This window comes from Hyperolius riggenbachi, chromosome 2 (assembly GCF_040937935.1).
Source record: "Hyperolius riggenbachi isolate aHypRig1 chromosome 2, aHypRig1.pri, whole genome shotgun sequence".
In the NCBI taxonomy this organism is placed as follows: Eukaryota; Metazoa; Chordata; class Amphibia; order Anura; family Hyperoliidae; genus Hyperolius; species Hyperolius riggenbachi.
The window spans coordinates 278,437,489-278,451,815 of record NC_090647.1 but is presented as its reverse complement, the minus strand read 5'-3'; the positions used below and the strand labels follow the sequence as shown (position 1 = coordinate 278,451,815).

At 41.8% G+C, this 14,327-nt stretch overlaps 1 protein-coding gene across 9 annotated transcripts in view; it reads left to right on the top strand.

Moving 5' to 3' along the window:
- Positions 1-14,327, top strand: part of BRIP1 (BRCA1 interacting helicase 1) — a 550,841-nt gene that overhangs the window by 145,365 nt on the left and 391,149 nt on the right. For all 9 annotated transcript variants that reach the window (XR_011026250.1, XM_068268746.1, XM_068268741.1 and 6 more), the window contains 2 exons: positions 5,301-5,522; positions 11,589-11,788. Coding sequence is in view for 8 of the 9 variants with exons in the window: in XM_068268746.1 (XP_068124847.1) it covers positions 5,301-5,522; positions 11,589-11,788 (422 nt within the window). In the remaining variant the exon portion in view is untranslated. The remainder of the gene's footprint in view (positions 1-5,300; positions 5,523-11,588; positions 11,789-14,327) is intronic.

The following is a 14,327-nucleotide window of genomic DNA, read 5'->3' as shown; positions in this document are numbered from 1 at the left end:
AAGCCCCACTTGTGGGATATAATACACACCGAGCATACGCATTCTCAGTGGATTCCCTGCAGCTCTGTGGGGAGTGCATATGTAAAGTATAGTACTACTGTGTAAAAGTAAACCTGAGACAGATGAAATTAAAGTTTTATACATACTTGGGGCTTCAGGCTATTCAGTCCCTTGCTGTCCTCCTCCGCCACCTGGAACTTCTGCTATGAGTCCAGGTACTTGAGCCAGTCTGCACACACTCCGCCGCCGGGAGCGTGCTACACCTGCCCAGCACTATTGCGCAGGTGCAGAATGCTCTTGGCTGTAGGAGTGACGCGTGGCCAGACTGCGCTGACTGGCTGAATTGCCAGGACTCATAGCAGAAGATCCAGGTGGTGGAGGAGGAGGACAGCGAGGGACTGATTGGCCTGAAGGAAGCCCCATGTATGTATAAAACTTTTCTTTTCATCTGTCTCAGGTACCCTTTAGTTCGTAGTCACCAAACCAAATTTTACCAACATATCAAATTATTTGATTTCATGAGCAAAGAGAGTGCATACATTTGCATAAATCAGCATCAACGCAGAATTATTTCCAGCTCATTGACCATCTCTATTAGTGACACGGCTACACATCAGGCTTTATACTTACAGCATAGATGTAATTTAGTATATATAAGAGATTCCTGTGTACACATCATATATACAGTCACAATCAGATATGTGTATCTGACTTAAAAATACGGAGACTGCTTTACTGAAGCAGCACAAGTAACTAATTTTGATTGGTTTATTTCATTTTTTTGTAGACTAAGAACAGCTATTACTGTATATAAAAATTATTTATGATTATTATCTGAGAAATAGAACATTTTATCATATTTTCTATTTTAATTACAGTTTAAATTCAATAGGAATTTAGACTCCGACTCCAGGCACCCAAAATTGCTCCGACTCCACGACTCCGACTCCACAGCCCTGTTTAGAACAGCTATTGGCATTGGCTGGTTGCTTCTTCAAATGTAAAGGATTAGTGTATTTCGAACTGTCAGGACACTGTCTGCATGAAGTTTGATCAGACCATGTTGACATAGGTTTTCTCCAGGCGCTCCAGTTTCCTCCCACAGCATTTAAAAAAATACTGGCAAATTATTCAAATTTCTGCTTAAAACTGCACATAGCGTGTGGTAGACACATTAGATTTTGAGCCCTGCTGAGAAAGAGTGGGTGATGTAAATTACTCTAGATCGTCTGTAAAGCACTGCAGAAAATATCATCACTATAAAAAAAAGAGTAAATTAACAAATGTGATGGTGAGGATGTTAAATCGTTGCTTTCCACATCACTCCGACTTCGAAGGAAAGAGAATTAACCACTGCGCCGTGGCCCGCAGGTGTAACGCTTCCATTTCCTGAATGTGAACTCAAAAACTCATCCCTATTTATAAGGTTGATAATGGTTGGTACTATGTTTGTTAAATCACTTATCAAACTGAAAAAAAGAACAGTCACCCAAAAAGTGATTTGTCATTTAGGCTAGGTTCACAGTGATCAGCTGCATAACATATGAGTTATAATGCGTTAGATGCTCCTCCGTCCACTAAACTTCAGTCCTGGATCGGGTGTATTTCCACTCCTCACAAATGCTACCTACCGCTATAGGCAGCCGCATTCATGTACATGAGTTTCTGCATAGAGGTGTCTTGGATGTGTAGGAGGAACCAGTTTGTGTGAGGGGTAATGGTTGTGAGAAACTCCACTCTGCTCTGCGTGTCTTACACAAGCAAGCAGCAGGCAGCTGGAGAGGTTTGTGAACTGACAAGCAGGTGCGTGGTAGAAAGGATGAACGGTGGCTGCCGTATAGTGTGATTAAAAGGAATCTCAGATTAGATTATTCCATGGTTGGCTAACCGGTTTTCTCACATTGTCTATTGAGTGAGCTCTCCCCTCCCTTTTCCCCTTGTCCTTTATACCCACAGTCACGCTGCCTAGGGCCTGATCCATGTTCAGATTGTGCATGAAGAATGTGTAATAGAGGAAGAATCTCCTCATTCCCCTGCAGAGTACCTGCACATCATTCTTACATGTACCCACAGTTACATTGCCTAGGGCCTGATAGATTTCCTTTGTTCCTGTCTGTACCTTTTACAAGTGCTCTTACCAAGGACTAGTTTTAGTCTATGATTAAAGGGAATAAATATGGCAGTCTACATATCCTTCTTACTTCAGTTGTCTTTTAAAATTCCTAAGCATTGGCAGTTAAGAGATAAATTTCATGTTAGATACTTTCAATCAACAAGATTGTAATATGCAAATTAAAGGAGTCGGAGTTGGTGGAATCCTAAACTGAGGAGTCGGAGTCGGTGGATTTTTGTACCGACTCCACAGCCCTGGTTCTAAACACAATTTTCTTTTACATATGAATCTTACGCCAAGTAAATTGGTAACTTTACTATTTTTACAGCATGTGTGTTCCAAACACTTTGGACACATCTTGAATGTTAAGTTAGAATTTTGAATGCCATCTGATATGGAATTTCAAACCCATACTTCGGATATATTTGATATGCTTTACATTTTGTAGTAGATAAGAATTCTGCTGCACCAATCTCAGGATAAAAGTCCAATTTTGATTGAAGCAATTGTGGACAAACAGCAATACAGCTCACATATATCGGAGGAAACTTATGGCTCCTTAGTCATAGTCAGCTAAGGAGCCATAAGTTTGCTCCGATACGCGTGAGCTGTATTGCTGTTTGTCCACAATTGCTTCAATAAAAATTGGACTTTTATCCTGAGATCGGTGCAGCGGAATTCTTATTTACTACATTTTCCTGGCTCTTCGGTGTTCTGCTCCCGATCACAGTAGGTGCAGTGGTTGCAGCTACCTGTTTCCTGGATTGTATGCTTTACCTACTGTTTTATAAACCCAGCCCTATTATCCCGTGTTTGTGGTTTCTTGATTGTGTGAAGTGCTTTCTTGATTACTCACTGTATTAAAGTTTAGTTGGTGGTTATGGCCAAATCCTATTCAGATGCAGTTGAATGTTTATTTAAGCACAAATTAAATGCAAACATTAGCATGCTCAAGCTTTTACCTTTTTTCCCAGATTATATCCATCTTCAAATAATGTACCACTGAATTAGTACTACTGAAAGAGTTAGTTTTACACTACATTTCATAGAGGCATTCCTATGCTTCCCAGTTGGTCACTGTTTTTCAAGGAACTTTAGAGTATTAGACAAGTATGTTTTTGGGGTGTGGGAGGAAACAGAAGCACCCAGGCAACATATATTGGTAGGAATTCCAGTATGGTAGAACTGCAAGACAAGTAAGCTAACCACTTAACCACCACTGTTGCTAGTTATCCGTGTACTGCCAGGTGCCCTGCAGTCCTTTAGATTGGTGTTTTCCACACTTTATTGTTGGCAAGTAAGCTGCCATGATGGCACAACATTTGAAATGGAAACTTCATTAAGCACTTAAGGAAACTTGTACCAATGGTGATGGTAGATTTAAACGTATGGGAGTTAGATAAAAAGGGCATGTAGAAAACCATAAAAGTAAACAGAAGCCAAGTGTGAAATAAGTGATAACAATCTGCAAGTGGAGACACTGTAGAGACACTATCCTTTTGCTTTATATCGTAGACTAAAGGGGACAGTTTAGAGTCCAAGAACAACATGATAGGAATTTATTTTACATTCCACTTGGGAATTATTGTTTCTTTGCATAATGGAAAAAACACTAGGTCTATTATTTTACTGCCTTAGCAGCCTGTGCCGAATAAGCTGCCAGATAGTTCTGCGTTTTCCACTGAGGTGCCAGTATCAAAGTGTGGGTTTTGTAACCCAATAAAATGGCTCTCGAACTGTCTGATCAGTTTTCCACCAGAAATAAATTTATTGACATAATTACAAACAAAGGTGTAAGCTACGCAGGACTATATAAACAAATCAGCTTTTTATTTTTATCTTTTTTTCCCTTTTGGCAGCGCAGAACATTTTCAAAGGGTTAAATATTCTGCCTCATTTAAAACAACATGCCTAGACCTGCTTTTTATTTTTCCTAAGTCAAGCCAATGCAGACTATATTGAGCAAAAACATGGCTCTGGTCCCACTGGACTGTTAAAGCATCCTTGCATTTCTTTCACTGGTTTGGGAGTCCTAAAATGTTTATAGGACCTTTATAGAGCCCCCAAGGCATTTCAACACTAAGATGTTCTGGGCTTTAACTGTATTTCTGGCATGGCCTGCTAAAGCTGTTAAACTTAGTTGAATGTCCAAAATACAGTCACTTGACGGGGCATCTGCTAACAGATTCTCCATGCTAGCGTATAAGCTGCTCATAGTAACCATCGCTTTGGAGCCAAGACAAGATGAAGGTAGAATTCTGGTGTAAGGTGAACAGTTAACGTGACTGTCTTCCTGCTATAGGATTTCCTGTGTAGGTTGTGTTACGTTTATTTTATGAACATGCAGTTTGAGTGTCTGCTAATATTTTTTTTTTTATCATATTTGTAGGTGACCTTTGGGCTGTGTTCCAAAATAAGTAAAGGTCATGTAGTATTTAGTTGCGTGTGGTTTTTTTTTTCTGACCTTCATTTTATTTGCACAGTTGTAATTTTGTAGATGTTATTTATTCACAACATAGCAGGTATAAAACTGCAGGAGGGAGCCAGTCTGCTTAGCCGCGCACTTGATCAGGATGAATTGCTACTTACAGTGCGTGAAGCAGTACATTCAATATATTCATGGTTCAGAAGAAAAAAGCATTTGATTCTGAGTTGCAGGGTGCAGTTTAAATGGTGTTGTATCTTTGCATGAACAACTTACAGTATGTCTGTGATCTATACAATCATGAATGGGTTCAAGTATATTATGTTTGATTGCCGTATTTTAAAGGAGAACTCCTAGGAGAACATAGTGTTTGATGCAAACAATAAACGTGAGTACGGTACTTGTCTGCTTTCTGGTTTTGAGTGTACCATTAAGTAGGGAAAAAAGAATTCATATGTTTCTGTGCTTTTAGTAGGAAATCAGTATTTCAATACATTGCTTCTTTGGTTCCACACAACTAAACTCGATTGGTTGAAATTAATGGTGGTTGTATTTTTTTCAACCAAACTATGTAATTACACAAAATATATTTTCTATCTTGCAGTGATAGCTATCACATGAATTTTACAGGTATATGTTTGGAAGAGTGGGGCCCATTGTAAATTGGAGCTGCATTGTTTTGCCACAGTTGATATTCAAAATCAAACAAGACACTGTAAGTGCGTAGTAAAATACATTCTCACAATTTATTATTTTTTTTAGGGTCCTTCTTGCCGCTACTATTATGGGGTTCAGAGAATGAATGAACAGACTGTCCTGCAGTACAGGCATGGAGTAACTCAGGCTTGGGATATTGAAGAGCTTGTTGGCCTTGGGAAGAGGCTTCGTGCCTGTGCTTACTATGCGGCTCGTGAACTGATGAAAGACGCTGATATTGTGTTCTGCCCTTACAACTACCTACTGGATTCACAAATTAGGGAAAGTGTAAGTACATGCTTATGTTCTGATTTTATATTTGTGTGTGCATTTAAAGAGGAACATTAACCCAGGATTGAACTTAATCCCAATCAGTAGCTGATACCCCCTTCCCTACGAGAAATCTTTACCTTTTCTCAAATGCATCATCTCAGTGTGATGTCAGGACCATGGTCCTATCTGTGAACCTCGTTGCATTGTGGGAAATGATGGCTTTTTCGAACTGCCAAGCAAGCAATAACTACCTCTGTGCATAGAACTTAAGTAGACAAATATTCTGTACAGATCACCTGGCAGAACTAAAGTGATACATTTCAGAATGTAAATCAGGCAGAGGAAAGATTGTACAATGGGCAAACACTGACTAATTAATCTATAAATGAATACAGCAGAGTCCTCAGTAATCGGCACTGGCGGGGATCGCCTGATGCCAAATACATGTGCTTGCCGGTTGCTTGAGCAACCGGGCTAAAATGCACCCCTCTCCCCAAGTACTTATCGAGCCTCCAGCGATGTCTAGCAGCCTTTCTGAATCATCTAACAGGGCGCTAGCAGCTTTCTGACTTCCCCCAGAAGCCGGTATGTCAGCTGACCCACATCGGGTCATGTGACACGCCGACTTGTGTGCACAGATGCCGGAAGTCCATATGAGCCCACTAGGTGATGCAGAAAGGCTGCTAGATATCGCTGCAGGCATGTCTGTTAGTTGAGGCTTCCAGTTGCCTGAGTTCCGGGTAACAGGGATTTTGCTGTATTGTAGAAAATAAGCAATTTTGTTCATTGTTATTTTCACTGCAGTTTCTCTTTAAATATGATTATAATAATCCCTTCCTTTATTAAATAATTACATTTGTGTCTCCTGTTTCACAATGATTACACACTGTGAATAAATACCAGTAACGGAAGGAAAATGGTTGCTTTAGTTATCTCTTGAAACAGGTGAAGCTATCTCTTTTCATCTGTTTTACAGTGCACTTAACAGAGTTCTACACTTTTTATGATTTGTCTTAATCACCTGTCATATAAAAGAGAGAATTTCATAGTAGCAACTGACTTTAATAATTTCTATACATATACACTGCATGCAGATATTCCCTCTGACAGCCAGCAGACCTAGCACACCAGTATGGATTCTTAGCCGATGTCCAAGTTTGTTTTACCAGTAAGGCCTCGATTCATAAAGCATTACCACATGCGTTATCGGCCAAGCGGTAAATTACCGCATGGTATGTTGTTGATAGTGGATTCATAAAATTTTACGCATGTTTTACTGCATGCGGTAATGAAAACGTTGTTTGTGTCGGCGTGTCATATATATATATATATATATATATATATATATATATATATATATATATATATATATATACATACATACATACATACATACATACATACATACATACATACATATATATATATATATATATATATATATATATATATATATATATATATATATTTTTATAAAATATAATAATTATAATTTATAAAAAATAAGTCACGTGTCTAAAACTGCCCACTTCTACACAGCATGCACCTTGTCATTAGGAAGTCAGCGGCAAACTACTGCACTCAGCAAATTATACCGACAGCTTTCCGTACCACACCGCACACTTACCGACTGCTATCGCAATCTTCTCGCACTCAGAATTTTTTTAATGAATTTACTGCAAACACCCTCATTTACCGCTAGAGGTAATTTCCCGCCCGTCTCTGAACTACCCCACTCACTTTTATGAATCGAGGCCTAAGTGGATTAGTCCACTCTGAGAAGCACAGCTAATTATTTCTACAGCCAGATGGGTAGACTTTATGTTGACTGTACTCCACAGAGTACAGATTCCTGGTACGTAAAAAGCACAATTTCATCTTCAGTTATGGTACCCATACAGTACAATAAAACATTTGATTTTCATGTTTTTTTTTCGAAACGATCGAATTGAATGAAAGTTGAAAATAATCTTTTTTTTTTTTTATCAAGAAAAAATAACGATTATCATTTTTTCTATAAAAATACGATCAGACATGTTGGAAAAATCTTTATATTCTATCTAACGGAATAATCAAACTAAATTATCTAATTGAAAAAAATGAAAAATTGTACCATGTATGGGCACCCTTAGTTTAGGAAATTCCTAGCTCACTGCAAATTGTAAAGGAATTATACTTTTATTAACATTACATTACAAAAAGTGTTGAAGAGTACTGGTCCATATTTGTAGCAGTTATGGACTTTCCACTTTAATTTGTTTAACTTATATTAACAAAAGGCTGCCTGCACTAAACTTTCAGTCCTTCCTTATCACCTGTTCCCTAAATCCCATTTTTTCTCACCTGAATCCACTCTCAATCAGTTTCATACTGGAGTATGTGTTTTCCTCTCTTGTTTAGGTGATACCTTTAGGCTGCTTACACACCAAGACGTTACAGGCGCACGTTAGTGCGCCTGTAACGCTCCCCCAACGCACAGCAATGTAACACAAGTGGGCTGTTCACACAGCCCACGTTGCGTTACATGTAACGCTGCACGTTCTCCGCAAAGTGCAGCATGCTACGGCGTTGGAGCGGCTATAGCCGCGTTAGACTGTTTGCACATGCGCAGTGGGGGGCGGAGAGGAGGCGGGGAGAGCCAGCTACAGTAGCCGTGCACATGGCTACTTAATATTCACTGCACTGGCGGGCGCTGATTGGCCGGCGGGACCACGTGATGCGGAGTGTCTCGCTCCGCATCACGTGGACCCGCTGGCCAATCAGCGCCACTCTGGGAGACATTAGAGGAATCGAGCCGCCTAACGCGGCTCACTCTACCGTCGGCTCTTGCAGCACCATACGTTGTGTTAGGTGCACGTTATGCGACCTTAACATAGCACCTAACGCAACGTCTTGGTGTGCAAGTAGCCTTAATGACTAACTGTACAATATTTCTCCGCAAGCTTTCAAAACTTTACATTTCTTCTTCAGGCATGTTTCAGAACTGGATGATATGGTTCTGATCCAGTTGGTGTATGGCTTATGGTTCTGATCCAGGTTTGAAACATGCCCTGAAGAAGAAACTTAAAGTTTTGAAAGCTTGCACAGCAATCTTCTACAGTTAGGCATTATAGGTATCACCTAAACAACTTTTGTTATTATGTCTTCGGATCCTCTCCATGACTAATACCGGACCACACGCAACTAACTTTTCTTGTTTTCCCATCCAAGTTGCTAGAACAATGCATTCACTCATATGGAATATTTACCTCTTAAATTTTATTTGGTTCCCATCATAATTAAAAGTTCAAAAGATTATTATTGTCTATGTGGGAGAAGTTCTATGTGCAGTTACTACTACGCATACAAATAATTCTCTCATAAGTTTAGGTTTGCTTTAAACCGTGAGAGAGTATAATATTCTTTCCACTGCTAGAAAAAAACTAGCCATGTTTGGTGGCGGGGGTTTGCCCTAATGTCATTCCATTTAGTTGAAAGAACTCTTCTGTGGCCCATAGGCTTAGATTGAATCTATATCTGAGGTGCCCAAATTTTTTCAGCTTTCGCGCTACTTAAACTATGCATTGAAAATGATCTACCATGTAGAACCTACGTACAAATGCAAGCCACAACTGTAGCATGTGCACATCACTCAGGCTGGAGGAGTGGGATATACCCAGAAGTCCTTTGCAATTTAGCGATAGATCACAATGTATGCAATGGGCAGAGGTAATCTATATTATGAAAAGATGTAGTGTGAGCGATATATTGTCTTTATAAAGAGGCTGCAAGAATATTTTACAAGATTAAGATTTTTATATATTTGGCATTTTTAGCATACCTGTGTAAATAGGCCCCTTGGGCTGGCCATACACTGGTCAATGTGGCCAACAGATAGATCCCTCTCAGAAGTGGCTGGACAGTGTAATGGCTAAGGGCCTCTGCCTCTGACACAGGAGACCTGGTTTAAATCTTGGGTCTTCCTGTTCAGTAAGACACTAGACACTACTGCAGCCAAAGAGATTAGCGGGAATGCCAGATGCTAGATTACAATACATATACTACATGATATAGACATATGACTATGGTAGGGATTAGATTGTAAGCCCCCCTGAGGGGCAGTTAAGTCACAAGACAATTTAATCTGTACAGTGCTGCAGAAGATGTTGGTGCAATATAAATACTAAACAATAATTTTGCATATTTTCCTATATGTACAGTTAAAACAAATATTGCATACTACTGTACTGCTCTTGTCTGTCTGTAAACTTTATTTTTCACCTTTATTGTCCCCTTAAAGTGTAACTGTCGGGCATAAAATCAAAAACCAATTATTTATTTTTATCTGGTAAATAAGTAATAAGCATGCTAACCAGGCAATCCAAAAGTTAAAATCACTATTACTTTTCTTGTTGATAAATGGTCATTCCCCAGTTTGCCTGACTCTTATTTGGTACACATAACATTTGGTACACAAAAAGGAAGTTGCAGGGTATGCTGGGTTGTCCTTTTTTCTTCTCTACCTCCCCTCAGACTTAACTAATGCAGCCTGATTGGCTGTAGCCTCTTTCTCTCCCTTTTTTTCCCCCTCCCGCACCTCTGTTCCTCTGTGATTGGATAACATTTTTCATGCTGAGTCAATGCACTTTCTATAGTGAAGGGCGGGCAATGCATACACAATCAGGCAGAGGAAAGTAAGGGTGGAAATGACATCAGGATTGGCTTAAAAATTGCCACAGTTAAAATGGGAAATGCAAAGAAGGATTTTCTCTTTTTTTACTGTAGAAAAATCACTAAAATCAAAATGTGGACAGTGCAATAAATATGTTATGTAAGTAGAGCAAGTATTTATCTACTTATATACTGTATGTGTTTTTTTCTGAGATAGTATACCTGATAGCTCTTCTTTGAAATGCTGCGGAAGATGATGGAGCTTCATAATCGCACTTTTTGTCTTGGTGAAGTCTGATTTTTCTCTTTTCTTTGCTCTTTTCTGTTCTCTTATTATTATCATCATCTATTATTGTTTTGTATTTATATACCGTATATACTCGCAAGCAAGCCGACCCGCATATAAGCCGACCCCCAACTTTTACCCGAAAAACCAGGAGAAAATGATTGACCCTCATATAAGCCGGGGGTAGGAAATGCTGGCCGCGTGATCCCTCCAGTGTGTCCCAGTATAGCTAGTATAGTGTCCAGTATGGGTAGGTAGTGCCTCAGTATAGCTAGTATAGTGCCCAGTATAACTAGTATAGTGCCCCAGTATAACTAGTATAGTGCCCCAGTATAGCTAGTATAGTGCCCCAGTATAGCTAGTATAGTGCCCAGTATAGGTAGTATAGTGCCCAGTATAGGTAGTATAGTGCCCAGTATAGCTAGTAAAGTGCCCAGTGTAGTTAGTATAGTGCCCCAGTGTAGTTAGTATAGTGTCCCAGTATAGCTAGTATAGTGCCCCAGTATAGCTAGTATAGTGCTCAATATAGCGACCCAGTATTGGTAGGTAGTGCCCCCCCAACCCCCACGGCTGCCGCTGCTATTACCTTACCTGGCGGCTTCCTCTATTCCCCTCTCCGTCTCCTGCTCGCCCCGTGTAAGTAATTTACAGCAGCTCGCCCCACGGCGCTGCTGTGTGATGAGGGAGGAAGCCGTAGAGAGAGCGGCTTCCTGTAGTGGCGATGTGTATCGCCGTTACTATGAGAACCGCTCTCTACGTCTTCCTCCCTCATCACACAGCAGCCGCCGTGGGTCGAGCTGCTGTAAATTATTTACACGGGGCGAGCAGGAGACGGAGAGGGGAATAGAGGAAGCCGCCGGGTAAGCTAATAGCAGCGGGGGGGGGGGGGGGGGGGGGGGGGGGGGGGTTGGTTCTATCGCGGACCAACATGTCTAGCAAGCAAGCCAACTTTTGGCCCACTTTTTGGGGGTCAAAAATTCGGCTTGCTTGCGAGTATATACGGTATTTACTTAAGGAAGGCAACAAAGCAGAGCATTGTTCACCTCAAGCATCTAACTATTGCAGACAATAAAGTAAACACAATACCTCACATAATTATCTTAGTAAACTGCCCCCACTGATTCCTGATATTTGACCTCTTTCAGATGGAAATATTGCTAAAAGACCAGGTGGTAATCCTTGATGAAGCTCACAATATTGAGGACTGTGCTCGTGAATCTGCCAGCTTTAGTGTGACAGACACACAATTAATGTTTGCCCGGGATGAGTTGGACAGCATGGTGAATCATAGGATCAGAATTAGCGATCATGAACCTCTTCGTGGGGTGTGCTATAATTTAACAAAGTAAGTTGGTTAATGAAGGAAACTGCTGGAGTATTTGAAATGCTTACCTTTTCTTACATTTTGGACACATGCTAATTTGTAACATGGCTAGGAAACAGTGGAGATCTCTTCTCGGTCCTTGACTGGTTGCTTTGGGTTGTTGCAGGTTGCACCTGTGTTTTTTACTTTTAATGATTGTACCCTTATAATGAACAGGTACACAAACACAGGCACAGTACCAGTAGTGAGAGATTACATAAACTATCAAGTAGAATGTGCTACTGTAAACCATATTTCTCAGCTTTACTACCAGGGGCGTAGCAATAGGGGGTGCAGAGGTAGCGACCGCATCGGGGCCCTTGAGCCAGAGGGGCCCCGAAGGGCCCTCCCTCAGCTACAGTATTAGCTCTCTATTGGTCCTGTGATCCTAATAATTACTCTATAGATACTTTGAATAGTGGTAATCATAAACAAACTGCTTCCCATCCCTTTCTTACACCTTTGACACTGTAGTTGCCATTGGCAGGTTTTGGTGCGCCGTATCAATTGTTATGTACAGAGTGCTTGGGGGGCCCCATTGTAAAACTTGCATTGGGGCCCGCAGCTCCTTAGCTACGCCACTGTTTACTACATTCATTGAATTGGCTCTTCCATGTCTCAACAATCAAGAGAAGTTTGCTCCAGACTTTGAGTATACTTGGAGATGTTGAGAGTCAGTGTACTTCTCCTTAAAGAGAATCTGAAGCGAGTATAAAACTCGCTTCTTCTCTTATATTCAGCAGGGAAATGTGTGCCCCTGCTAAACCGCCGCTATCCCGCCGCACAACGGGGGTCCCTTCACCCCCAAATCCCCTCCGTCCTCGCCGGGGATCTCTTCCGCATTGAGGCAGGGCTAACGGCTGCAGCCCTGCCTCACGCGCGTCTGTCAGCGCGTATCTCCACCTCTCCCCCGCCCCTCTCAGTCTTCCTTCACTGAGAGGGGCGGGGGAGAGGCGGCGATGTGCCGCTGATAGACGCGCTGTGAGGCAGGGTTGCAGCCGTTAGCCCTGCCTCTAGGAGCAGCAAAATCTACGACCAAGCTGGTCGTAGATTTTGCAGGGGGGGGGGGGGGAATTGGGGGGTAAGGGACCCCCATTGTGCGTGGGGATAGCGGCGGTTTAGCAGGGGCACACATGCCCCTGCTGAATATAAGAGAAGAAGTGAGTTTTTTACTCGCTTCAGTGTCTCTTTTAAGTGTGCTTTTAAGTAATCAGACTGTGACTTACAGCCGGTAGGGTATTATGTGCAGGAAGGGATGTGTAGGGTAGCGGGAGGGTTAGTTTTAGGAGTAGCTGGGGTGGGGGTTACTGTTAGGATTGGGTAGAGGGAGGGTAAGTGTCAGAAGTTGGTTATGTAAAGCTTTATTCGAATATCAGCATTACCACTGATATTCTACTAGCGGTTGTGCACAGTTGTGTAAGCCAAAATTCAGGGGCACAGAGAGTTTGCCACTGAAGGATGTCCCAGTCCTGAAATAACATCATCTTGAAGCAGGAAAGGGGCACATATTCTCTTTCAAGCTCAATTTGTGTTCATGATGCAATGTACGATTGGAGGTCCTTTTCAGTGATCACAAACAATGCTTTTTCATCATATATTTTTTATTTATTTTTAAAACTGCTTTTCCATATCGGATTGGAGAAAAGTATAATTGTCTAATCATGTTAAATTGTGTCCTTGCAACTGTGCCACTGTTTAATGTAACTCCTACAAATTTCTGCTTTAGCATCCACATTTGCCATTGTGGTCAGTTAAGGCTGGGAAGACCACAGCTATAGGATATTCAGTATACCAAGTCCTCAGTCACACGTGTGACTGATTCACCCCCTTTCATCTGCTCCCAAGCACTGGCTGTGCAAGATGAGTTACACTTTGAAACCTAGGAACTATATTATTTTGTTATGGCTGTAAGTTCCTAATATGCTTAAAATGACCCTGTACCCTTGGGGGTAGAGACCTGCAGCGGGTCGGGTACCCGCGGGTAACCCGAAATGCGGGTCGGGTTCGGGTACCCGAATTGGTTTAAGCTGCGGGTGCGGTTCGGGTGCGGGTAGCGAGTTACGGTTGCAGGTAGGGTTGCGGGTAGCGGGTCGCGGGTAGTGAAAGCAAGCTAAAAACCTTCTTTAGCTTTTGTTTGTGTATAAAAATAGGTTTTATTAACTTTACAGCTCCCCAATGTTACTTTAAATGTGCACTTTAGAAGAAAATATAAAAAAGCGGGTCGCGTGGGAGCGGGACGGGTAGCAGGCCTGCGGGTCGGGTGCGGGTAGCGGTTCTGCGGGTGCGGGTCGGGTTGCGGGTATTAAATTCACCCGAAAGCGGGTCGGGTGCGGGTAGCTGGTCGCAGGTGCGGGTCGGGTGCGGGTATGAAAAAGTGGACCCGTGCAGGCCTCTACTTGGGGGTACCTACCTCGGGAGGGGGAAACCTCTGGATCCTAAAGGGGCTTCCTCCATTCTGCTCAGCAGAATTGATCTGAAACCCCCAAAAGTCAGCTTGTCGCACTGCACACCGACGCTCTAG